Consider the following 25,161-nt stretch of genomic DNA (forward strand, 5'->3'; position numbering starts at 1 on the left):
AAATAAGAAAATGTCACAACAACATATCAAGTGAAAAGCCTCATTTTAGAGATGCTTGATTTCCTTGTTAGCATGTAGTCCACATACCGGGCTGCTTGAGAAACATTTCAATAAGGGATGCACCGATAAATCACTGGATTCTTAGATGACAAATCGATCTTATCCAGCAAACTGTCTACCTTAAAAAAGTCTTTACAATCAGCCACCGTCTGAGGGATAACAGTCTGACTGTCTGCACTAGGAATGTACGGTATATCATCACCAACATCAATATCGGCCAATGTTTCAACTGTGACCGTCCAAAAAATAATTAACAACCAATACTTATTACAGTGGGAAATTAACTGAAGCACAGAAGTAATGATGCAGCCCCAGTCTGCATCTCATCTGTGCAGTTAACAACCTCACTGTTGCCAAATTAGCAGCTTTCTCATTATATACAGTAGAATGAGTGAAGAAACAACACAGAGTCCATTTCAACACTGAGTCAGGGAGCATGTGGTCCCAGCCTGCACAGTGTTAAAGTTACACTGATCATTGTTAATTTTTCAGAGTTGATTTTACTCTGATTAGAGTTAAGTTGAGTTGCACAGTAAACTTCATTAACAACATCAATTGTTAATATATTTTCGCTCTATGGAGATACATAAACACTTCCAGTGTTACTTTTCAAGTGTTATTCTGATAAATATCCAATAGTGTCAGATGACAAGCTGCTGGATTAAATTTGTCTGTCTTGTAAACAATGGAAAATGTAGTAATCATCTAACATCTGACACTGGAACTGGAAATATCCAGAATAAACAAAGAAAACAACAGAAACAAAAAATAAAATAGACACTCACTTCTCTGTAATAAAACTGTCCTTCAAAAAAACAAAAACATTTTGTCTTCTTTTTGAAGCTTTGGTCTTCAGTTTGAGACCAGAGCTTCAAATTGAAGACTTTTGTCATCCAGTTTTTGGTAGAAAGAGAGAAAGAGAAAAGTGATAAATCATTCAAATAGAAAATATTGAGCTTGTTTTAACTTATCATGTGATTAATTGATTTATGTTAAACCAAAGGAACAGGACATATTAAACAACAACTCTTTAGAAAGTCATTTTGGTACTGGTAACCAGTCCAGCTGTCCTGAACCCAGTATGGAGCATCGTCTTGCATCATGACACAAATGTACTTAATTAGGAAAAACTGAATTTTACCTTGTTGAATCTCAACCATTGTAAAAAAAAATAAATAATTAAACTGCAGACTGAATTAGTTATTGGTTATTTTTCTTTGTAAGGTGGGCAACTTAAAAAAAAAAGAAAGGGACACACACAAAACACACACTTGCTTTTTGACAGTGAGTCAGCAGGACAGTGACGTTTGGCAGCCCAGAAAACAGCAGATATGGTGAGGGGTGAAAGGCTACCTGCATTACCTGTCTGCGGCCTGACGGCGACTTGGCCGGCAGAGGGGGGGCACCGAGCTGTGTGGGGCCGGTCATCAGCTCCTGGTACCACTGCTCTAAATCTAGTGTGGGGAGGTGAGGCCTACTGGGCTCACACTGATGCTGGAGAGAAAATCAGACGAGCAGCAGACAGAGGCAGAGCACCAAGGTGGAAAGCAGAGAGGAAACAAGAAAACATTAGAAAGCATTGAAAGAGAGCAGAAACGGGGATGAAATGTTTGTTTCAAACACATTTTAAGTTCTACTGGATATTCTGCTCTTAGATGCAGACTTTATGACTAACCAATGTTTGAGCGGCTCATAAAGGTAATCCAATCTGAATTTAGAGACCGCCAGGATGAATGTGGTGAGACCGCCATGGAAAAGTTGAAAAGTGTTTAACTTTTGTTGCTGTTGTCGCTATTCCCTCTCGTGTGTTGGGTTCACCTGAGTGGCAGACACTCGGTGAACCACTCAGTGATGTTGGTTGCACCTGGTGTGTCGAGTCCAGCAGGTCTTTCAGCTGGTGCGTTCCCCGACTCTGGACTTCAGACATAAGCTAAGTTTTTATTTACTCCTTACTTATGAAATGGTGCACACATTGGAATTACAAAAACTAATTTGCTTAGTAGAAACAATGCGATTTTGAGCAAACTCATGTTTTTTGATCAAAAGTTTTTGCGCTGCATCGGAAAGTCTTTTTTCACATCATAAATGAGTTTGTATCCAGCAGCAACGCAATTATTTGTAGGCACCTGCCTCCCTGGACAATGAGCAGCTGGCTCAACCAAAGGTCCCACAGTATTGCACAATTCATTAAAAGTTGAGTTTGTCATTCAAAATTGCTGAACTTATCGTTGTCCTGTAAAATCCCCAACTATAATTTTCTAAAAGTGCCGCATACTTAGCGGCTCCCAAGCTCACGGGGTTTGTCACTCAAACACCTCCTCTGACGGCTGATGAGTCCCGGTGTAAAGGCTCAAATATAATAAATATATCTGATGCAACTGTTTACATCCATCACGGCCATGATTTTTAATGATTTATTGCATTACAAGACTTGTTCAAGTGTGATTTTAATTTCATTTCTTATTTATTAGATACACTGCAATTGAAAAATTGTGGGGTTTTTCCACATTAGCAGAATATCTACAAAGTTTTACACACATTTGTAATAGAAATGCAGCTGGTGTGAGACTACTGGTACCAATTGGCTGGACCTCTTAAATTAGGTCAGTCAGTTTAAAAGGGGGCGACTATTTATCCAATCACATAATTTATGTTAAATATTTTTAGCTGCCCTTATTTTGCAGGAATTAGTTTTTATTTTAACATTAAAGAGTTTGTAACTGCTGATCACGATTGATACGCAAAAGCAATAAAAACTGCAAACAAAAAAAGGGAGAATACTTTATTTAGGGACTGTATTTAGCACTTTAAACAATTCGAATACGTCTCTTAAATCTCCTCTTACCTCAGTTAGCTACCTGCATACCTCTAACTGAGACACACGGGCATTTCTATTGCTTACACTCCTAAACAATTACTCCTGCAGGAGAGGGAGAAGAAGAGGAGAGGATAACACACACCTCCACAGACAGAGAGAGGGAGGAGCCATGCCGAGAGGGGAGGCAGGAGAAGGCAGGGTCTCCTGCTCCACGCTGCAGGGGCTGGCGAAGCGGGGAGGTAGGGGAAGACTCCACCTTGGGCATCCCATAGATCTGATTTAACTGGCCCACTGTCACATACTCCTTCACAGGAGGAACACCCACACACGATGGGAGGCAGCAGGAGAGGCGGGGGGAGCAGAGAGAGACAAGTCAGCCAGACCAGAACAGCAGCAGGAGGGAAATGGGTGAAGAGGAAAAACGCTGGATCATCACTAAGAAACATCACAGTTAGTTTGAAGATTTCTCTTCTGGCATCTCCAACCACACAACAACTTGCTTCCAACAAGCATGCCTTTCTCACACTTCTTCATCAGCAAACGTTCATGCGGCACAAAGCCAACCAGCAGAGGGAGCAACATGACATGAAGATGGAAGGATGGGAGGAGAGAGAGAGATATGTCAAGCGTTAAGACAAGCAGGAAGTAAGAGTACCTCGCCGGCCCAGTACAGCTTACAGGCTTCTGACAGCTTCATGTACTCCTGAGGCCCGGCCAAGGCGAGGCAAGAAGCAGACAGGATGAGAGGCGCTGCCTTCTACAAACACTACCACAACACTCGTGTACACACAACAATGGCATGGACACTTGACAGCGGCTCTGGTGACAGCCAGACACACTCTGAGACAGACGTCACATGGCCAACACACAGCAACACGTCGCTGATCCGCTTGGTACGATGGCCAACCTGTGGCTGCTCGGATCAACCGGAGGGAAAACACTGAACAAAAGCAGATCACAGTGTGGTCACACCAGGGGGAGCGCACTATGAAGCAGGATCAGTGTGATAAGTTTGTTATGAAGACAGAATTTACAAGGTTCCTCGTTCCACGTTTTACCAACTCAAAGTTAAGACTTCTTAAGACCACTATGAATGGAATTTACGAGCGACATCTCCACGGAAATATACAAACTTCATCCAACCAATGGGCAATAAATTTGCACTTATTCACTGTAGATGCAACAAAGCTAGCTGGCTAGCTAGGAAAGAGTATGTTAGCCATAAGTTACCAGTAACCCTCAACTGGGTTGGACTAACAATACTTAGTCAACCAAGTTTGTTTGACTTGGTTGCAGCAAGTCAACCGTATTGACCTGCTGCAGATTCACCAACTCAAATAACAGATGGTTTTAAGACCTTTTTAATGCCACCGTTAATACGATTCAAGACAGAACAAAACTATAACTATAGGGAATGGTTGGGGTTGATGCTGCAATACAATCAAGTATAGCAAAAATATAGACAACATGTTTTGTCAGCTGGTTACCAGTAGCCTCAACCGTCTTGAGTCACAGAACATGACAGAAAACTCTAGCAACAAAAAATATAATCTGAAAATACAACAGTCCTGTCAAGACAAAGTTTAAGACTTAATATCAACATATTAAAGACCAACTGTTTTTTTCAAATGAGCTCAAGACATTTCAAGGCCTAATTTGAGATATGTTAACCTAAGACTTTTTAAGAATGTGTGGACACCCTGGTTTAGTAAGCAGATAACTGAAGTGTTGCTCTAAATGAGCTGACCCTACTTCACAATACACCTGGTGATGGGTGAGGGACACACCACAGCAGAGGGGGGAGCAGCAGGCATCATGCGGGGGTCAGCAGGTCAGTTACCTCTGTGGGACTGCTGGGGAACAACCGACAGAGGGGGGGAGGATGTAAGAAGGAAGGAGAGACTCCACACAGGGAGGTCTGGGAGGACCGGACATCCCCCAGCAACAGCTCAGCCTCGCTGATATGGAGAGTTTCCTGTTTGGACAGGTCATTGGAAGGTACTTTTATTGGCCACAGTCAAGGTTTGGGACTTTTCAGGTGACTGGAGTTTCAGCAACATGTTTCCATTGAACTAATTCATGTGATACTCAATAAATCATTAGCAATTAAAGCAAGAATCAGCTGAAAAACCTATGACTTGCTATCAGAAGTTGCATTAAATCCAAACAGTTATCGCAGACTTCATGCTAGTCTACAGTCAGAAGCCAGGAGATCTGAGTGAGATGACGGTGAAATGAGTGAGGCGTTGGAAACTAATCATCTTTTCACTCACCTCTCTCATGGCAGAGGAAGACTTGGGGAAGCTCTTTCCTCCGGTCAGGGTGTGGTATCTCTTCTCTACAGCCAACAGTCGCTCCTTCTCCTGGAATAAAAGCAGAATTTGGAATATACTGATGCATGCTTTTCTGAAATTTTCAGACTTTAGGGGAGGAGGCGTTTTCTTCCATTTTCTTCGGTACCTTTTGGAGCATTTGCAGCACGAGGGTCCGGTCCTTGGCCAGCCGCTCACACTCCTGGGAAGCCTGTTGGCCAAGCTGGCTGGCCTGCTTCTCCAGAGCAGAAACCTTTTCCTACACAGGAGAAAACAACAACCCGATCCTCAGGGTGAAGGTTTTCTAACTTGGGATGCAACCACAGTCATTTGTCAGCTGAACAGTGCAGACATAGCCCAGGGTCTCCTGCTACACCTGCTAATAGATGATTAGCATCCAGGGCTACAGTACCAGTGACGTGCGGTGAGGTTCATTGCTGGTGAGGCACTGACTTACTTCTATATAGACACCATGCATAGATAGATAGATAGATAGATAGATAGATAGATAGATAGATAGATAGATAGATAGATAGATAGATAGATAGATAGATAGATAGATAGATAGATAGATAGCATTTATTGTCACTGAACAGAATTCAACGAAATTTCCATTGTTATTGGACGTACGGAAATTTTGCGCAGGCGAACAACACTGGGGGGCAAAAAGACTAACCTTTTCGCCACGCTACACGCAGACACGTTGCCATAGCAACTGACAATGCTACTTTTGCACACATAACAGAATATTCAGTATGTTGTTGTATGTTTTAGGCTTAATATTTTATTAATAAATAATTGTTGTGGTAGATTAGCTACCGCTTCTACTTTACTGAATTACTTAGACATACAGACTGTAGCCCACAAAACGCACATTTCATTTAAAAAAACATCTTATTGCTGTCTTACCTTTATGTATCAATGAAATCCATGCACCACTAATTCTGCACAAAAATATCCGTTCATCCAAAGCCAAGTCTATCCTCGGCATGTCTTTTCTACTCTGTTTGAGAATCATCAAACTGTCTCGAAGCAAAACTTTCAGCTCCGGTGTTGGTCTTCCTTTAGTTCAGTATTTCTCAATTCCGGTCCTCACGCCCCCCTGCCCTGCATGTTTTAGATGTTTCCCTTCTGCCACACACCTGGATTCAATATTTTGGTGACTAACAGGCTTCTGCAGTACTTGAAGGTCATGCAATCATTTGAATCAGCTGTTCTGGAATAGAGACTCATCTAAAACATGCAGAGTAGGGGGGAGGTGAGGACTGGAATTGAGAAGCACTGCTTTAGTTATCATCTCCTGCTTCAATTGAAAATCCACTTTAGAAAACTGTTAAAGTGTAGAAATGTATGGCTAGCTCCATGGCTAGCTCACTGTGTCTTACTCTACAGTTGTGCAGTCACAATATCTGGGATCATGAGCGCCCCCTGCCATGAGGCAAGAGAACTGCCTGCCTCACCTCGAGTCTGTTCTCTGCCGTTTCTGATCGCTCCTCAAAACACGATACAAACACAGTTGGTGACAAAAAACACTGTACATTATAGACATAAGCTAGATTATGGAAAATCAGTCCATATATTAAATGTTTTTAGCCATTTTATTGCTGGCGTACAGACAGGAGGAGCTGCTCTCATAGAATGACAGACAGCACAGTTAGCGAGAGGTTGATCAATCCCAGGTGAGGCTCAGCTTCCTGCTGCCTCACCTGCTTCGGTTCTGAGCATTTGAATGGGAAAATGCGAAAATCCAGCGATTTTGAAGAAAAAATTATCAGAATTGGTTAATCTAAGTAAAAAATAGATACTTTATAGTACAAACCACAGGGTGAAAATGGCAATATAAATGGTTTTATTACTACTCTTCCATGATGACAGGTGAGGCTCTGCCTACCCTGACCGCACGTCCACGTAACAGTACCCATGTTTTCATCAGCCTTTTTTGTTTTATTATTTGAAGAATGACATTAGAAATTATTGCTGGAAACAACAGAATTGGTATTAACTTTGTAAAAAAAAAATAGTAAAAAAGAGTGATGAGTGGTTAGTAAAAAAAACCTTCAGGTGGTTTTCAGCTCTTCTGAAAAGAGTTAAAGCACAAAAGCGGAGATAGAGACACATTTGTTGAATAAGTTCTGGGGTAGCAAATTACCCCATCCAGTGATGGGTCTGTGCCTTACCAGAGGCAGAACTAAGCTTCCAAAGTTTAAATTTTTTCTAAGATGTGCGCTCCATGCTACTTTTCAACCCCAGCATCATGTCGATTACAGCCTTGCATGGGGTCAACATTCACTGAATTTACTTTACGAAGCTTGATTCACTCACTCCAAACCAATAGAAAGAAATACTTCAAATTTGCATTTTCTTTTTTTTTATTTGCAACATTTCAAAAGTTCAGAAAAATAATTTGCATGACAACAGGATGGAGCCACAGATACTGTTGTATTGTTTCACTGGTTTAAACGTCCTGGGGTCCTCACCTTCCTCTTGGCCACGCTGCGGTGGTACTCTGCCTTCTCCTGAAGGAGCTGCTGGCTGAGCGTCTCCCTTTCCTCCTCCAGGCTGCTCTCTCTCTCCAGCTGCTGAAACTCCAGATCCTCAAACTTCTTGGTCCCTGCTTCCAGCGCCTCTCCGTCCTAATTGAGCCCATCAGAAGATTGTGATTGGAACAAACATGCAACAGCACGTTGCCCACCCTTGGATACGGTATCCAGTACTCTCAGAAACCAACTCCACTTTCATAAAACCAGCAGCAGTTCTCAGCCAAACAAACTGAAACACTGGCTTTCAAGCTTAGAGTTTGATGGATGATGATTTGAGCTCAACTGATTGCCACTGACTTGAATTTGTGTGAATATTAAATTACTTTAGAGTGAAAACATATTTATGTGGGTTGAAAAGTAGCCTATTAACATGGGAGAGTAAATCTACAGCATAGGAAACAAAGCTTCATTTGAAATGAAGTGATTCACTGTTTGAAAGGATGTATAAAGCTGATCTTTAGAGAAAATCTATGTAAGTTACAGTAAAATGTTTCTCTGCAACTTTAGAGAAGCTGAATTGCAGACAGGATACAATTTTATTATCAAGCCTCTTGAGACTGCAGCCTAGACGGCCTAGAATGTTAATTCACATACGGATGGCGTAAGAATTAAACTGACCCATTTAACAGGAGTTTAAAATAAAGAAAGAAAAAAAAACCTCTACAACACCCCAACACAGAACAAAGTCGTCTAGGTTTTTCAGGCTCAGCTTCTGTTTATCCTGTTTGGCATTTCAACTCTTTTCACAGCTCTGTTCTCTCCCTGTGGACACATTAGACCAAATGAAACAGAATCGATATGAACCAGGCAATGACATGATTTCCATGAAAGCAGCTACGAGGTGGAAGCCAGTAAAAACTGAACTCATGTTACTCTGTTATGGCTGTATGAAGCCTCCTCAGCTTTAGCGATGGCATCAGCAGCAGCTGAGGGGATTGGGTCCAGATACGGCTGCATTGTGAGGGGAGGTAATGTTTCCTGCAGCTAGCTGCTACACAACATGTGTGATGAGGTTTCTCAGTTACTCTGAACCAGCAGGAAATCAGATTTGTGTATCTGACTGATGAGTTCTTTGGTTTAAAGTAATTTCCCTCAAGCTTAGGTTTTACAACATTTTACTCACAGATGAACAGGACAGAGTGACTACAGATGAAAAGAGATCTTGTATCATGGGGTCTTGTGATGATCTGAATCTATCTCTTATTTGGTAGTGAAAAAAAGCTACCAAATAGGATAACTGCTAGCTAAAAACTTAGTTGTGCTAATCCTAAAGCACTAATCATAAACATTAGCTTTGCTAACGTAGGAGTGATTTACCAACATGGGATTTTTAGCTAAAGCAATAACTTTAACCGAAACTCTACCTGCCCTCGAAAGACTACAACGCTCGAGCACCAGATTAATTTTAACATTATAGTCTAAATCAGTGTTTCTCAACTCCGGTCCTCACCTCCCCCCTGCTCTGCATGTTGTAGATGAACCTCTGTTCCAGAACAGCTGATTCAAATGACTGCATGACCACCAAGTGCTGCAGAAGCCTGTTAGTCACCCAGAGATACAATCCAGGTGTGGCAGAAGGGAAATACCTAAAACATGCAGGACAGGGGGGGTGAGGACCACGGTGGAGAAACACTGGTCTAAATGTTCTATGATGCTCCACTCATGAGTGTTACGTGTTCCTCATCTGGCTGATTACACCACACAGTCACCAGGTGCTGCAGTTCCATCAACAAGCGCTCACTCCAGACTTGATACATTACTTACAAGTGATCTTTCAGTTTAAAGTATATATATATATATATATATATATATATATATATATATATATATATATATATATATATATATATATATATATATATATATATCTGTGTGTGTGTGTGTGTGTGTGTGTGTGTGAAATGTGCCAAGGAGATGTTCTGTTCCCACTGCTGTTCTGCATAGGCCTGAACCCCCTCAGCCAAATCAAATCATTGACCTGGGAATACCACAAGCAAATGGGAACCTCGATGAGGTAACAAGGAGCCACAGCCAAATACCTCCAACGAATAAGGCAAGTCCTGAGAAGCCAGCTCAATGGCAAGAACAAGATCCGTGCAATAAACAGCTATGCCTTACCAGTAATCAGATACCCTGCAGGAATAATTAGCTGGGCAAAGGAAAAGATAAAGATGTTAAGACTCAGAAGCTACTAACCATGCATGGAGGGTTCCACCCCAAATCCAGCACCCTGAGACTGTACACAAGCCGTAAGGAAGGAGGCAGAGGACTAGTGAGTGTGAGAGCCACTGTCCAGGATGAAACATCCAAGATCCATAAATACATCAAGGACAAAGCCTCAACAGACGATGTGCTCAGCGAATGTCTCAGACAATGGGGAACAGAGGATGAGGTGCTGGAGGTACCATCATGGGAGGACAAGCCCCTACATGGGATGTACCACCGACAAATAACTGAAGTGGCTGATATCAGGAAATCCTACCAATGGCTGGAGAAAGCTGGACTCAAGGAAAGCACAGAGGCCCTCATCCTGGCTGCACAGGAACAGGCCCTAAACACCAGAGCAATAGAGGCTCAGATCTACCACACCAGACAAGACCCAAGGTGTAGGTTGTGCAAGGAGGCCTCTGAGACAGTCCAGCACATAACAGCAGGGTGCAAGATGCTGGCAGGGAAAGCGTACATGGAACGACATAACCAAGTGGCGGGCATAGTGTACAGGAACATCTGTGCAGAATATGGACTGGACGCCCTGAGATCGAAGTGGGGAACACCCCCAAAGGTGGTGGAGAATGACCGAGCTAAGATCCTGTGGGACTTCCAGATCCAGACAGACAAAATGGTAATGGCGAACCAACCGGACATTGTGGTGGTGGATAAAGAACAGAGGAAAGCCGTTGTGGTGGATGTAGCAATACCAAGTGACCACAACATCAGGAAAAAGGAGAAACTGGAGAAATACCAGGGCCTCAGAGAGGAACTGGAGAAGGCCTGGAAGGTGAAGACCAGTGGTGCCTGTGGTCATCGGGGCCCTCGGGGCAGTCACCCCCAAACTGGAGCAGTGGCTACAACAGATCCCAGGAACAACATCAGACATCTCATTCCAGAAATGTGCAGTTCTAGGCACAGCCAAGATACTGGAGGAGAACCTGAAGCTCCCAGGCCTCTGGTAGAGGACCCGAGCTCAGAGGATGAGGGAGACCAGCCGCAGAGGGTGAGAAGGGAATTATATATATATATATATATATATATATATATATATATATATATATATATATATATATATAGTGTCAGATACAGATCACACCAATTCCTACAGTGAATGTAGCCTTAGACTGATAAAACCTGAACATTTAAAATCCCAATAATATGCTTTGTTAGTTAAACCTTTATTTCACCAGTTAAAACATAAAAAATGATTTCTTATTTACAATTTTAACCTGAAACAGCTTGAAAGTGATTGTAGTTGTTATCAACTGCAGGTTAATATTGATGAAAAACGTTTGGATGGCATTATTATTTATGGATTTGTAAAATCCTGTCAAACAATCTGAATGCTGCAGCTCATATTGGGGACAAGAACAGCCTGTTGAACACAGTGCTGAGCAACTGAGGACTTTCCTGGACAGGTAATGTCACGTTTAATGTTTTAGCTCAACTTTTTAATACAAAAAGGCTGCAACCGCTGATGCCTGGCAGAAGGTGGGGGAGGGGAAAGACCCACCCTTTTGAGCTGTTCCTGCAACTGTTCCCTCAGGGACTCTGGACAGTTATGAAGCTGGTTCTTCAGCTCAGCATAGCCTTCCTGGAGCCTCTGCAGGGCCCGCCGCTCGGCCTCAACATTTGCCCTCTCCTAGGAAGACACGAGACACACATACACACACACAGAATGGATGGATGTTTGGGGAGGATTAAAGAGAGAGAAAGAGAGAAAAAAAACTGAGCATATTACTAACTTCTAAATACTGATTATACAACTTGGGAGCGAAACCACAATCCAGCCTCCAGCATCGGCTGGTTCAGAATCCTGAAGTTTTAAGTTTCATCCAGTCTAATGGATCAAAATAAGGCCCCTCCCTAACCTGCTGATGTGCACTGCCAATCAGCTGACTTACAGAGAAGACCAAATTAGTATCGGTCACAATCCAAATCAGACTATTTTAAACACTGTTGACTGGCCAGAACACTGCAAAGGGGGCACCTCTGGTACGCCACATACTACTCTGTGTTGGTCTAACACATTAAATTGAAAGAAAATACACTGAGGCTTGGTAATAAGAAAAAAAGAACTGGGGAAAAAAAATCCAAGTTGTATGAATAATTTTGCGAGGCACTGTAGACCCTGGCTGAGAACAACACCCTTCCATCTACTAGAACATTTCCCATCAAATGTCTTCCAGGTAAACTGCATCAGCTCTCCAGGATGCTGCTCCATTTTCATCCTCAGGAATCAATTAATGCGTCACCTGCTATTATTGGCTGTGCTAAAGAAATTATTTCAGTGTCCTACAACTGCTCTCCATCATCCCACAACAGCAGCAATATTTCTTGTTTTCTTCTGCTCAGGTAAAACATAAGCAGAAGACGACTGCCGATTCATTATTGCAGCTGGATGTGGAAGATCTGACCGAACATGGAGATAGGAAGGTACTAATACTTTCTTGCAGAAAAGCAGACCAGAATAGGCTAACAGAAGCATAAATATGCACATATCTAAATCTAAAAGCAATAGGATGTCTTAAGTTAGATGGTTTTAGTCAAGCTGCCTGTGAAGATGCATGGGGCTTTATTAAGAAGGTGAAGTTTCTGGAAGTTCTGGAGAAGAGAAAGATTTCAGTGATGTTAATGATCAGGTTAGCAGGGTCAGATAGCTGGAAAATAAATATAGCAACATGCAAGAAACTAAACCCAGAAAGCAGAGTCCTTCATTTCAGCCCAGATGTACATGTTCCACCATACAGGAGTAAAACCAGAGCAGAACACTGCATGAAGCAGAAACACAGCTATGGACCAGATGCAAATGCAAAGGCTGATCAGAGACTGAAGCAGCAGAAATGGTGAACTTGACTTTCTTTCTTCGCCAAAGCAGCTGGAAATCTTAACGGCTCAGGTTCCTGCTGTGTGTACCTTGTCCTTCTCCCTCTGGATGGCGCTCTCCAGTTCCTCCAGCTTGCGCTGCAGCTGACTGACGACGTCTGTCTCGGCCTCTATCTGGTCGAGCTCGGCCTGCATCTCGCCCTGCAGCAGGGCGCGCTCCATTTCCGCCTGCAAAGGTTTCAGCACACTCAGACTCACACGGCGTCATCAAAAGACGGATCATTCTGAGGCTCGGCTCATTTCCGCCGCCTTGAACTCCGCGCTGCACCTCTTGTTCGGACTCCTGTAGTTGCTGCTCCAACTCGGTGAGTCGGGTTTTGAACTCGTCGGTCCGGGCCAGAACCTGGGTCCTCTCATCTTCCAGGTAAGTCAGCTCTGAACGGCCCGCGCTGCCTGAGCCAGACGAGTCCTCGTGCTGCACAGGTGGGAGACGGTGAACTTAGTCCAACAGAAATAAAACCACACGTCTGAAGAAGTAGCAAAAGCTTCAGTGGAATCTGATTTGATTTAACCTTCATAGAAGGGATGATTCACTGACTTCAGTTGTTAAAAGAAATTTATACCAGCACTTCAGGCCAATGATACTGCCGAAGAATGTGGGAAAGGGACAGCTGAGAGCAGATAAAACCACAAAGTTATGATAACTTGTGACTATTATCCTGTTTGGGTGTTGTTTTTTTCCATCAAACCACATTCAAAGCTAGCCTGGTCGTTGCTTTCCTTAGCAACGGCGCTTGATTCTCATCTCCCTTCAGTGTTCTGTCTAGGATTTCTCCCACTAAACTCGATTTCTTTGAAAGAATTTCAACCAGGCCAATCACGGAACAGAATGAAGAGCTGTGAGTGATGGCTTCCATGTTAGCTACACTTCCAAATATTGAATAAACATTAATAGGTATGGTTGTTTACAGCACAGCTGTTTCTGTTCTCGTCACTGATGGCACAGACGAAAAAAAAGCCTTCATTAGTGGCTACTATCAAAATATTCACAAAATATTGGCATTAACTTCTGTAGAAATGTGGACTGTGGAGGCTGACATTAGTGTTGAGGACGTCTGTGCTTTTCAGTGATAGACTAACTCCTTTTAACACAACAATAATGTTTTCCAAGGTTCCTTCAGATTGTTTGTTGAAGCAGAAATGAACCCCCACTGGGCCAAGAGAAGCAGCTGTTTTGTCCATCACTGTTTGCGGACGTCACTTGTGCATCAGATGTACAAGAAATGTACAAATACAAAGGTTCCTGTTCCTGTAACTTTGTATGTAAAAAAAATGCAATAAATAGAACTAAAATATTTAATTGTTGAAATCTCTGTACTCAATGAATTAATCGAAATAACACGTTAAAATCCTGATCCTAATTAGAAGCTAATCTCACTTTTTGTATGACTAGTTTAAGACTGAAACAATATTGTGTCTCCCTTTCTGAAGTCTGGTCTGTTAATGTTTGGTGACATGCCATTATGGTGTCACCTTGTCTCCAGCTATTGGGCTGTTCATAAATTACACTGGGTTATAAAAACATTTCTTTTTAAGTTGTATATGTTTTTTTAACTGAATTAGGACTACTTTGCACCACTGAATCCAAAAATGACATCCATTTTTCTCAATTAGGTCAAGTTTTTTAATCTAATCAGAATTAGAGAAATCTGATCTTCTGACTAAATTGATGACATTTTTGTGACATTATCAGTTCATTTCTGTTAATATTTCTCATCCAAGAAAGTTTCTAGGAGAAAAAAAAAGTTGTCTACAAATTTGATATCTGTAAATTGAATAATAAATACTGATAAGGGTAAGTACATGTGACTTGAACATTACGTCTCTTTTCTGTCCTGATGGAATCTCTCCTCCTGCTCATCACTCATTGATCCAGATGTGAGAACAAGTCATACATGTTGCTCCATAGTTCAGAAAGTTGATCTGATTGAGAAAAACCAATGTGGTTTTTGGATTCAGCTCATCAAAATGACCCTAAAACTGTTGGAAAACCCCAGACAAGTTTCTGGCTGTTGACCAGACAAAGATCAGAAATGCCTGTTGGAATTGTAAAGCACAGGTTAAACAGCGAGTGTTGTTTTAAACAGTTTAGAGATTAGATTAGTGATATTAGAGCAGTTATACAGAAACTTTAGGGAGGTCTCTCTGCAGGATAACATACAGAATAGCAGTGAATCCACGCAGTTTAACAAAATCAATTCTTTGCTGGAAGAGGCGTTGTTAGTGAGGTAATGACCTGGCTCTCAGGTGGCAGCCTGGCTGGAAACGGATAGAAAAACAGGCTGTTCGGATACTGAGGATGGATCGAGTTGAAGCAAGATAGGCAAGGGAAGACTGAGACAAATCTCTTGAATATGGACACTTCAACTATCACAAACAAAAAACTCCAGGAGATTTACACTGCTTGGCAGAGACTATTGGACAAAGAAAGGAAAGCCATTTCTTTTTAAAATGTATTTCAGGTTTGAAAAAAAGCAATGTGAATATTTCACACACTGACACTGTGCAGCTCCGTGTTCAGTTTCTAACACGGAAGATGTAACGTTTCATCAACCACATGTTTAGATATAGTACTGAGGTGAAAAGAACAACAACCATAAATGTATGAAAGCAGGTGAGTGATTAATGAGCCACATGCGAGACCAACCACAGACAGAATATACGGCAACAGCCTGCAGCTCAAACTGTTCTAGATCTAGTTTTCTAGAACAGACTAATTCTAAACTAAATCATTTCCAGTCTCTATATCCTGGTGGAAATCAGCTTTGCTTCTTATCTCAGTGGTTAATGGTATCTCAGGGCAACAAGGCTGGACAACATCAGAAAAATATAAACTTGTGCTATTTGCTGAAAAAGGAGTTAATGATCTAGATCATGATAAACACAAATTTTCCTGTTCTTTTCTTTATTTCTAATAATTTAGTGTCCACTGCTTTAGGACCTTAGTGAATAAAACTTACGCCAGGAGTGTGAGACCATCCAGCTGGCCAAATATATCATTAATATGCAGAGTGTTAATATAATAGAAAGCAGTAGTGATGCACGATACATCGGAACTAACATCGTTATCGGCCGATTCAGTCATTTTCTAACATATTAGAATCGATCTCATAAATAAAACTGGGCCGATATTATCAACGAATATTAATTTCCATATTGCTGCAGTTTGTTTCTGGAGGGGCACGTGAGAAGGTTGGTCATGTGACAGTGGTAGTAATGCAGCAAAGAATTATGGGGATTTTATGATTTTTAGTCAGCAGGGAGGTTGTTTTTTTCAAAGATATGGAAAGGGTAAAGAGATGCATATATATATATATATATATATATATGTAATATAACTGACATTTACCAGGCATAAAATCAAAAATAATATTACAAAATGTCTCCCTAGAAAATATTTCCCCTGCTAAGTCGTTTGTGATGTAACATCATGCACACAGAGGTTCTGGTGGCGAATCAACAGATTGTGCAGAATTTGGAATCGGTTCCAATCTGATTTGCAGGTGAACGATTTTCAAAGCCTGAGGTCAGAAACCAACCCGAAAATTACTAATTAGTGCATAAGTTCATTACCTGTAACTCTGATAAACTGACCACCTGAAAACTCTGCATAGCAGAGTTCTGTAACCAACAGCAGAAAAGCCGATTCCAGCAGAGCCATGCAGACACAGCGACCACGACAACGTGCAGAGGGAGAGTGTGTGTTGAGAAAGGAGCCTCTGACCTGTGGCTCTCCATTGTGCAGCGCTGACACTCTGCTGGGGGCAGGAGAGGTCCTCACCTCCTGATGGGTGCTCTCGGTGCTGCTGCATTCCTCCTTCAGGTTCTCCTCATCGCTCTCTCTCTGTCTCTGCGCCAGGCGGAGGGCGGCCGGCGACGTCGGCGTTCCTCCCAGAAGATTCTCCAGGGACGGCCTCCGCCCTGAGCAGTCGCCCAGACTCCCGGGGAAACCCAGCCGTCCTGAGCCCAGGGAGTCCAGCCCCACGCTCTCACCTTTGTTGTACTCGGCGCAGAGGGTCAGGATGGTCTCCAGCCGCTGCCTCTCCTGAGGAGGGAGCCAAACACAGATGGATAAGGAGGAAGCAAAACCGTTGTGGTTTTAACCTTAAACAGTGTTACTAAAACTGGGTCTAAACTCAAGCAAAAAGACTCAGTCACTGTCAGAATCTCAAAACAAACAAACAAAAAAAAAACATACTTAGAACATACAAGATTAAATACCATGACCTGTGATTAATGCACATAAGGTCAAATTACTTTCTTTCTTCTTATGAATTTAAAGAGGCAGAATTATGTGTTGTCCAGGAACATAATGCCATTTTATAGCACAATCAAATATGTATCTTACCTTCAGTTGTTCTAAAAAGCTATAAAACTCAAAAAAGTCTTTAAAAATTTGACTTTGTAAATTGGTCCTCTGTCCTCTTGTCTCTTTAAGAAACTCCTGCATTTTCTGAAAATCCACCTTCAGCAAGTCATCACAACATCACTCCTCCATTAACTCTACAACGATGTTGATTGAGGAGGTTCTGCGACTTGAAGGCGGAGCTACATCCATCCAGGCCTTTGTCACAGCTGGTTAGTTGCCAGGGGAGATTGAAGGATTTCTCCAACAGGCATGAAAGAATCAAGGCAACAATCCAGGTCTGTTTTTGATGAGGGAATAAATGTTATAACACAATGTAAAGCTAAAAGAAGTCGATTTTACATAATACTGCCCCTTTAAGAGCTTTTACGGTCTTGAGTTTAAATTTATGTATCTAAAATTAAGACTTTTCAAGGATGTGTGGGCACCCTGACTTGAGTAAGGGCGTTCTTACTCCTTAATACTGAGTTTGAATCAGTATTTTAGACTTTTTTTTAAATATTGACTTGATTAATTGAAATGTGAAAGCATAACTGACCCCCTGATGACTCATGAATTAACAAATTAAACTTCTTTTTTTTGTTCTACATCACAAAGTGACTCAAGCCACAGTATTGTCTGTCAAAAATCCCTTCATGAGAAGCTTTGACAGCACAAAGTAGGCTAAGGCAACGTTCATACAGCGGGCAAAGGTGACCCAGATTTTTTCCCCCATAATGACCCATATTTAACTTTTTCATGGCAGTCTGAACAGTGGTCGGTTTTACACCACCGAAGTGAGGCGTGTCATGATTCTGCACTGGCAGGAGCTAGACGTAAACAATGGCTGAAAATTATATATATGAAATGAAGAAAGAATTCTGTGTCAGTGAATCGCATCACATCCAAACAGACGTTCCTACAGGCCTTGCAGTCAATGTCCCTCTGAAGGCCAGAGGTTGTTTTCTTTTTCTAAGCTTCCTTCATCTTCTTATGATCTTGTGACGATACCGTCGGATCCCATTGCTGAATAACTTTAAAATCGATCCATAAACAGCTCCATCTATTATTACTTTGTTACCAGAGTGCTGCTGTGTGACGTCAAGGTTCTTCTTCTGCGAATGCGGGTCACAAAAAAGCAAAATCTCTGAGCATGAAATGAAACAGTTGCCCCTCCTGAAATAACAGAGGACTATCTCATAGCTGATGCTTCAGGAGTCAGAGTGTTTTTCAGCTGTCTGTGCACCCACACGGTGACCTCTGACCTCTACATATCCGCATCCATCAGAGCCTGGGACGAAGTGTCTCCTAGATGGACTTCTAGACAGCAGTGTACGCACAAGAGACCGTGTTTTAGGTGCGTTTCTTTCTAAATGTTTAAGTCTAAAACTGACAGAATGTGTTTCTTTCTAAAAATAAAGCAATAATAGAAATCTAACCATGGCCATCTGATGCTTACATAAGAGCTGGGGGTGGGGAGGACCTGCGTGATGAGCAGCTGCAGCCCCAGCATTTACCCCCAATCTCAACCTGTAATCTGGGAGCAGTTAGCTTCTAACTGGAGTGGGAGGGAGCAGAAGACCCCTGTGAGCGGTTCAACATTCACAACAAAAGAGCCATAATTAAAACCTTTACTGGCAGGTCTACAATTCCACATATCCTCCCGCGCAGCATCTGCTTTAATGTGCACGTAAATCAAACCCCGGTCTGACGCCCAGCGTTCTGAAGCGGAGGAGATGACGGCAGCGGCGTCGCTCCCTCTGCCAGACACCCTTCAGGCTCTGCTGGATGATTAGTGAGATCACAGACGCTCTGATTGCCTTGATTTCTGTTGGCCGCGACATGAATCAATTTTGGCTTTTGACGTCTGGCTTCTACAGATTGCAGAGAAACGAATTCTCTGTCAGGAACATGTTGACAGATTTAGACAAATTAGAGGTTTCTGTCATTTTCCAGGATGCTCTGAAATCCAGAAGATGCTTAGTTTCTAGGTTTGGTCAGATTGAGCCAGGGAAGAAAAAAGGCGTTCCATTTTTATCCAAACTGGATAAAAATCAGGTTTATGGGCTTGAGCAAGTCTCTGATGCCATGACAACGCTGGGGACCTGTCCATGGGGAACCCCATTGACCCCTGTGTAACCCTTCAAGGATAAGTGAGTTTAGACAATGGATAGGTGGGTAGCATGTAGCCATGGTTCCAATGTCAGACTCCAATAACCAACTAACTTTGTATAAAAACTACATCCATGTGATTCACAAATATAATAAAGTCATTTTGCAGAGAGAACTGTGTTGTGCGTTTAGTTCAAACAGCATCAATAAGGCTTTGGCAAGGTGAGAGAGATGCTGCCTTTCAACCTACAGGGCAGCAGAAGAAGCAATATAGACTTGTTTTCCTTTAAAGCTGGTAATTATCCCCTTCATTCTGTGTGACAGCAGTCAACAAACTCCTCATATCATACCCTATTTCCACAGTAAACTGGGGAAGTTCAACAAAGTTTTATTCACTACATAAACCTTGGAGGGGGGGAATTGGAAAATTCAACATTTCCCCACCTCTGCAAAATGAACCCCATTCAACATCAAACTGGGATCCTTGGAGGGCTGTGCTTGTTCTGGTCCCAGAGGAGAAGCAAACACAAAGAGACGGCACTGTTTTACTGTCTGCGGCTGCTTTTGTTCCTCTGTGTCCCTGCAGAATGCACAAGGATCAAAACGGCACAGGAATGGGACTAGCAGCCCTCTCCGGTGGCCACCAACCCCCCACAGATAACAAGCTGCTGGTCCATGACACTGGCACTGATTTCTAAATCACATACAGAGTTTTTCACTCCATGGAGGTCAACCAGAGTTGAACCCACCAAGTTCTGGTCTCTGGCAGAAGCCCAGCCTGGCAGGCGGTTGAAGACCAGGATCCACTTATTTCAAACAATTCCAGGATAAAGACGAGAGAATCGAAGATTAAAGAGAGACGAAAGGCTTGATGTTCCAGTCTCTAGAGACTTTCAGGGATAACACACAAGATTCTTTCAGGTCTTAAAAACACTCATTCTGCAACAGTTACATCAGCTGCATGGTAAACTATTTGCTTTAGACAAGAAATTTGCACAACAATCGACAGCATCTCTGCAAAATAAAACCACAACAGCTAGCAGTGGTGGGCACGATGCAGCATGCCATTGCTGGTTGGTAGTTAGTTCCTATACTTCACTTCCTGTTGGAAGCCTGTTACAGACTGAGATTAGCACAAAATAAGCTTCTCTACAACCACTAAGACATCAGTGTCCAAAAGCGAGGCCTTGGTGGGTGTTGGTGACCCTCAGGATGAACTAGAAACCACTTTGGTTGTTTCATCAAAATATTGGTTGTTCAGTTCATTCTTGAGCAGGTAAAAAAAAAAAAACATGTCCGCCATCCCTTTGTAGCATGTTGGCATCAGAAAAATAAATGCATGTCCTGGATTGGCTGCCAAATGTATGTCATGTGTCTCGGTATTTCAGCTTCCCATTACGCATTTTCTTTTACATATAGATATGTAAAAGAAAAAAAAATCCTCAAATAGGTGGATTTTCTGTAAATGATTTGTTGTCACGTTCCACAGAAAAAGCTGTGACTGGGCTGGGATCCACTGCATGTCCTTTTTTATGTGTTAATACAGAAAAATTAGGCTATTTTTCCTCATGTAACAATACCAGAAGAATCTCAAACAGGCTACGATGTGAGATAAGATTGAAGTACATTTTTTAGATGACTTGTTGTTGTGAACTGTCACTTTATAAATAAACTGAACTAAATTATAAACAGTGAAAATGTTTCATGTCACTGATTTGCTGTTGGTATTTCCTGCTTTCTAACATTTGAAAAAGATCCTTATTTTTCCATCTAAAGCAGAAGGAGTTGTGCAACGAGCCTCCTGTGGTCAAGTGGGACTTGTTTTCAGATTGAAACAAAAATACTTTACGATCACATTTCTTTCCAAAAGTGAGACAAAACAAAGTGCATGTTCTCCAGTGCCAGTGGCTCCGGAGCTGAAGTGGTTTAATCTCCGGCCTGAAGCGGTTGGTGGGAGTGAAAGGTTCCCTTGTTAATGACTGAACCCCTCGGCATCACATGCAGAAAGCAAGCCGACCCACAGTGCAGACAGAAACACTTCAGCGAGCTTCAGTTAAATATAGTCGGCGGCGGCATCGGTTACCTTCATGAGCGCTGCAACCCTGCTTAAAAAGACAGGCTTCTCTTTAGCCAGGGCCAGCAGACACAGCAGGGGCTGCGTCCCGGCCGAAGCTGGCCCTGTGGCCGGCACCGTCCTGCTGCCGCCCGCTGTGTAAAACCGCTCCATTAAAGCAGCAGCGCTCCATTTGTGGCTGCTGCTTTCCTGGTGAACGGCCTCAGAACCACCTGTGTCGCTCAGAGAGGTGGGGATAGATCAGCATGTTGGGACGTCCTCCTGTGGGAGGCGGCCTGCTGGTTTGCTCTAAGAAAAGCAAAGGAACTAACTTTATATACCAAGTAGAACTTTATACTGTTCATCCGGGCTCCCCCGTGCTTGAAATAGGCCAATAACTTCAAGAGATGCTGTCGTGGCTGACTGCTTTCAGCTGTTCACACTAATCCACCACTAATCACCATCGGCAGATATCAGCCATGAAAAAAAAAAAAGCTTTGAAGTGTGCAACGTTTGCCACGTATCGTCTCAAAGCTCAACTTTGTGCAATTATCTTTCTTTTTAGCCGTTAAATAATAGAACAAATAAGTGCGAGGCTTTTGAAGTGTTTTATGGAGCTTTAGACATCAAGCGGAGGGAGATAACGACAATTAAGCTTTACAAGTCAGAGCGTTTCAGGGTGTCACTGTCAGCAGGAAGGGAAGTGAAGGCTTAGGCTTCAGAACCACCTCCACATTACACTGAAACACTGTCTGGAAGAACATGGCCACTGGGAGAATTATTCACCCATCTGTTGCTCTCTGGCTCTCCATCAGTTGACTAATTAACCAGAAGATGTGGTTCACCAGTCGGCTTCTGTCAAACAGCAACACTGTTGTTGTGTTGCAGAGGCCGACAGGAGGAAAACAAGATGTTTCTGCTGCAGGGTGCCCACAAGGTTACTGCAGCCATGGGAACCCAGCAGCTCATTAGAACACAAGACTGTTTTCTAAATAACACACTTTACTGCACATTGCTGTACCATACAAAGGTCTGAGGCAGAGCTACTTTTTTTAAGGGTTTCACTGAGAAATCAACGTTGAAGCTGGAGTCCTCTGCCTCCTCCCGGTCTGCAGAATCAACCAATCAGAGCCAGCAGGAGGGTATTAGCACTTTCAATCATGCAAGTGTACATACTACCCTTTAGCAAATTTACTATTATATTCATAATTTTATTTCTTTTTTATTTCATTATTTTTCTCTATTGCCTTTCAAAACATTCAATTAAACATAAAAAAAATGCAATTCTGGATGAAAGTACCAAAAAAAGTTATTTTTATTTTAAATTCAATTTGAAAATCCTTCACCCATTAAATAATGCCGTAACTCATTTCATCCAAGGCTCTTCAAGTTGTTGAGGATGGCCTAGTAGCTGTCAGTCTCACAGCACATCTGAGGAGACCTCTGACTGAAGACTGTAAGACAGTGTCTGGACATGCTAACAGATGGAAGAGATGCTGTGAACTTTGTCCTGGTCCTGCTCTGGTCCCATAACAACTCCTCTGGGATTTGAAGTCATAGTTTAAACTATTCAGATGCTCCCAGTTCTAAAAACAATACCTTGTTGTCATAACAACTGAAAAAACAAACAAAAATCTTTTCAGTTTCACGTCATCCAGAACTAGACACAATGAATGTTTGAACAAGCAACAAAAAATTAACAAAAGTTTTAAAACTTACATCACAAGTATAAATACTTTTACTAAATATTCCAAAAAGAAATCCAAACCTGTAATAATCAACACAACCACAAAATTCTGATAAACTGATTATGTAATTGAAACTTTTACCTTATAGAAACACTAAATAATGTTTTTAATAGTCTGTTTATTTAACGTTGCATCCATCTTCAAATTATTTTTTACATCACACTGCTTTTTATCATTTCATTTTCTATATTTTAACAAAGCACCAAACAAAAACATTATAAAAAAAACATTACAGTTAAACAAAGGAGAATAGCAGAAATGGCTTCTTTTAAAAACAACCATCCTAATTTCAATGGACTGTTGTTGCGATGCAACGCTGCAACCACAAGGTGGTGGTAATGCACCAAGTTGTTTACTTCTGCTCCATCGAGCAGCTGAAGAAAACCATTCAGTAAAAACTTTCAGCTCGGATCATTATGGCTAATCACAAACAGATAAACGACTGTTCTGTGTTACTCTTCTTCTGAAGTAAAGCAGAAAAACGTAAAACATTCAAACTACACGAACAAAGTCAGAAACAGAACTAAGCCAAAACAAAAATCTAAAATTAGCACATAATCTCTTCATGAAATCCCGTCCCTGTACGAGTATTTAATGAAGCAATGTAGCGCTTATCTCATCCAATATCCATCTATTATGGAGGACAGATTCTGACATAACTGGAAATAAATGAATGGCTTGGGAAAGTAATTCATGTGCCAAATATTGCATCTGGAAAATAAAAATAAGAGTTTTCTCAACTTGTTGTGCCAGAAAGAAGCAATCTAACTTCTAAAGAAATCACTTTTCTTTATTCTCAATAGATTTTCAGTCAGACTTTATTACATTTTTTAAATTCTAAAGTTATAAACAAATAAACTGTGCTGTAGTTTGATTGCATTTGCAGCTTTAAAGCCAGCAGAAGATGGAGACATTAGAAGATTGTCCCCATTCATGGATCATAGTTTTGATGCATTTAATGAACATTATTATACTTGAGAATCAAGGGAAAATATGATCTAGTTCTGATCAACAGTTCTACCCATCAGGGATAGAATTTTATTATTTTATTTTGCCCACATTTTATCATATCCTATGAGTTTAAGAACGCTATGTTCTCTAAATCATATGCACTAACAGCCGAAAAAACAAAATAAAAACAGATATGAAAAGCTAAATGATGCTGCACAAAGACAATAACCCCCTCTAGTGGAGAGATCAGAACACAACAGGGAGAGGAAAGTTTCCACCTCGTCTGGTAAATCTTCTTAAAGAAGTAAATAAAGTTTGTAGAGAAGCTGAAAGGGGGGCAGTTCTCATCCTAATTTGGCTTTTGTTGTGTGATGGGGATGAACGCACATGGCATATTTGTTGGATCTGTCTCAACACCGGATTACTGCAGCTTTACTTTGGACCACAAACAGATTTATTGCTGCCCCAGATAAGGAGCCACCCAGCCGGCCGTCTAGTGTGTCACAGAAAGTCTGTCCTCGTTTGTTTTTCACTGTTTTATTTCAGATCAGATGATTTGCTTTGTCCTTTTTACTGCCGCCAAACAGAGACGTGCAGGCCTGAGGCTGGCTGATAGTTAACTAAAACTAACAAAATAATTTTATAGTTAACTAAAAACTGAAACTGAGAAAACATTTTTGTTAAAAACTGTAATTAATGAGGAAAAACTATTAACTAACTGGAACTATATTGTGCGTCTATAAAACTAAAACATACTGAGATTATAGATATAATAACCTTCGTTTACATGTTTATGAATGTTTTATTAGCTTTTCATGTAGATCCCCCCCCGCCCCCCGCCACACACACACACACACACACACACACAAAAGTAGTTCAAGTCAGCTGTCGGTAAATTACGCCGGTCTGCAAAATGGCAACAGCAAAAGTTGGAATAAAACACCACACTATTATTAACTATTATTGTTATTCAATAATAATTGAATATTTTTGGGGGAAATGGTATTTCCTGTTAAATATTCCAAACAATGTATACATAATCACAAAATAAGATTTTTGTGATAGAAAACTATCTGGATTAGACAAACAAAAGGCTAATAACCTGCTGCAGGCGGAGCTGCAGGT

At 41.6% G+C, this 25,161-nt stretch overlaps 1 protein-coding gene across 6 annotated transcripts in view; it reads right to left on the reverse strand.

Moving 5' to 3' along the window:
• The window catches only part of phldb1b (pleckstrin homology-like domain, family B, member 1b), a 130,109-nt gene that overhangs the window by 19,256 nt on the left and 85,692 nt on the right, over window positions 1–25,161 (reverse strand). For 2 of the 6 annotated variants that reach the window (XM_088011460.1, XM_088011463.1), the window contains 8 exons: window positions 16,552–16,872; window positions 13,096–13,242; window positions 12,858–12,995; window positions 11,455–11,583; window positions 7,668–7,823; window positions 5,339–5,449; window positions 5,152–5,241; window positions 1,423–1,554 (listed from right to left, as the gene is read on the reverse strand). In XM_088011460.1, the coding sequence (XP_087867586.1) occupies window positions 1,423–1,554; window positions 5,152–5,241; window positions 5,339–5,449; window positions 7,668–7,823; window positions 11,455–11,583; window positions 12,858–12,995; window positions 13,096–13,242; window positions 16,552–16,872 (1,224 nt within the window). Of the gene's footprint in view, window positions 1–1,422; window positions 1,555–3,020; window positions 3,183–4,718; window positions 4,854–5,151; window positions 5,242–5,338; window positions 5,450–7,667; window positions 7,824–11,454; window positions 11,584–12,857; window positions 12,996–13,095; window positions 13,243–16,551; window positions 16,873–25,161 lie in introns of all 6 variants that reach the window. The other 4 variants (XM_088011464.1, XM_088011461.1, XM_088011462.1 and 1 more) reach the window with 4 other exon arrangements.

This window comes from Poecilia mexicana, unplaced genomic scaffold (assembly GCF_051168715.1).
Source record: "Poecilia mexicana isolate PSO_F unplaced genomic scaffold, ASM5116871v1 scaffold_13, whole genome shotgun sequence".
NCBI classification, from domain to species: Eukaryota; Metazoa; Chordata; class Actinopteri; order Cyprinodontiformes; family Poeciliidae; genus Poecilia; species Poecilia mexicana.